The following is a 2,283-nucleotide window of genomic DNA, read 5'->3' on the forward strand; positions in this document are numbered from 1 at the left end:
TGACCTGGACTTCAAGTCACCTGATGACCCCAGCAGATACATCACCCCTGACCAGCTAGCTGACCTGTACAAGTCCTTCATCAAGGACTACCCAGGTGAGTGCCCAGGGTTGCTGTCTTCCTTCTGCAGCAGCTGACTAGTGATGGCTGGGGGGGGGGGGGGTGCACACTGCGCACTGCATAGGGCTTCCCAGAGGTTCTTGGGGTAGCAGAGGGGTCTTAGGAGATGGTTCTTCAGGTGCCAACGATGACACTCTGTTATAAGTTATTCATGGTGCAGTTACCTCCCCATCCCTGGTGGCAGCTTTGTGGGGCAGGTGCAGTCTGTGCCCCATTGTATAGACACGGAGCCAGCCTTGAGAATCACGATGGCTTCTTGTTACCGAGCTGTATTGTGCTCCCTGGGAACTGGGCTTCATTCTGGGTCTGTGCATCTTTTAATGCCCAAAGGTTAGGGACTGTTACTACCATTTTACAGCAGAGGAAACAGACATAGAGTGGTCCAAGGTCGTGCAGCAAGTGATGGAGCAACAATCCAAACCAGGAAGTCTGACTCCAGAGTCCATGCGTTTTACCCACACACTACGTAACATGGTCAAGGTTGAGTTGTAACCCACTCTGCTGAGTCCATGGCTCTGCTCTTCTTCTCAGTGGCACTAAGCTCAAACTACCTTAGTGATCTCCCTTTTTTTTTTTTTAAATTTAATTTTCTTAAATTTCGAATTAATATGAGGGTACAAACAATTGGCTTACATTGTTTGTGTTTGTTAAGTAAAGTTCAAGTTGTAGTTGAGCCCTTCACCCAGGCGTGTCATGTACCCTTACATTGTGCCCTTAGGTGAGAGTTTACCAAACCTCCTCCGCTCCCTGGTCTCTTTTAGAAAAAGAAATCATTGGGGCATGCACGCTCGCACCAGTGGCTTGCACCTGTAATCCTAGCACTCTGGGAGCTGAGGTGGGAGGGTCTTTTGAGCTCAGGAGTTTGAGACTAGCCCAAACAAGAGCAAGACACCATCTCTAAAAATAGCCGGGCATTGTGGTTAAACTCTTAAGCCCAAGAGTTTGAGGTTGCTGTGAGCTGTGACAGCACAACACTCTACCAAGGGCAATATAGTGAAACTGTCTCAAAATAAAAAAGAAAGAAATCTGTGGCCCAGGGTTGTGGGGTTTTGTGTCCTGCTGCAGGAGTGGGCTGGTGCTTCTGGGATGAGGTGGGGAGCTCCTGCCCTGCAGGGGCAAGCGGCATGGGGCCAGGCAAGCAGCAAAGCAGAGGAAGTGAGGGCCTTGCAGTTGAGCAGAGCAAGGGCCACACTGAGGTAGCTTGTCTCTCCTTCCTTAGTGGTGTCTATTGAAGATCCCTTTGACCAGGATGACTGGGAGTCTTGGCAGAAGTTCACTAGTAGTGCAGGAATCCAGGTGGTAGGCGACGATCTCACGGTGACCAACCCAAAGCGGATTTCCAAGGCTGTGAGTGAAAAATCGTGCAACTGCCTCCTGCTCAAAGTGAACCAGATCGGCTCCGTGACTGAGTCCCTTCAGGCGTAAGTGTCCTCCCAGGACAGCAGCTTTCACACAGCTGGAGGTTATGAAACAGAACTAGGGCGCCTCTGTTCTGGTGTCAAGAGTCCTGCTGGCGGGAGCTTAGCACACTCCGGAATTGTAACTGGTTTCATGTTTGAGAGCCAGGTGCCTTTTGAAGTGTGGCGTAGCACTAAGGGGACTTGGGTGTTGAGTGGTGAGGCCAAATCCTAACTCCTCACGGCCCTGGGTGTGTGGCTGGATTTCACTGGGGAAAGTTGTTCAGTAAGGCTGGGCGTGGGCGTGGTGGCTCACACCTGTAATCCTAGCACTGTGAGAGGCTGAGCTGGGTGGATTGCCCTGACCTCAGGAGTTTGAGACCAGACTGAGCAAGAGCAAAACCTTGTCTCTAAAAATAGCCGGACATTGTGACAGGTGCCTATAGTCCCAGCTACTCAAGAGGCTGAGGCAAGAGGATCACTTAAGTCCACCCAAGAGTTTGAAGTTGCTGTAAGCTAGGACACCAGGGCACTCTACCAGAGGTGACAAAGTGAGACTTGTTGAGAGCTCTGTCTCCTGTCCAGTGCCCCTCCGTTGGTCTCCTGCCAGCAGTGGAGACTAATGGTATCAGGAAATGGGGTCGTGCCATCTGGGGTGTTCTTGGCTTCCAGGTGCAAGATGGCCCAGTCCAATGGTTGGGGCGTCATGGTGTCTCATCGTTCCGGGGAGACTGAAGATACCTTCATCGCGGACCTGGTGGTGGGGC

The 2,283-nt window shown here is 51.6% G+C and overlaps 1 protein-coding gene across 1 annotated transcript; it reads left to right on the forward strand.

The window, feature by feature from the left end:
* Nucleotides 1-4: 4 nt before the first annotated feature.
* Nucleotides 5-2,279, forward strand: LOC100946076 (alpha-enolase-like; the record flags this gene model as incomplete). Its single annotated transcript, XM_012814078.1, has 3 exons — nucleotides 5-95; nucleotides 1,339-1,540; nucleotides 2,189-2,279. Coding segments are annotated over 3 exons (384 nt in total), but the record flags the coding sequence as incomplete, so codon positions are not given.
* Between the last annotated feature and the right edge of the window lie 4 nt (nucleotides 2,280-2,283).

The sequence above is a fragment of the Otolemur garnettii genome, unplaced genomic scaffold, assembly GCF_000181295.1.
Source record: "Otolemur garnettii isolate 467f Iridium unplaced genomic scaffold, OtoGar3 scaffold02671, whole genome shotgun sequence".
Lineage (NCBI taxonomy): Eukaryota > Metazoa > Chordata > Mammalia > Primates > Galagidae > Otolemur > Otolemur garnettii.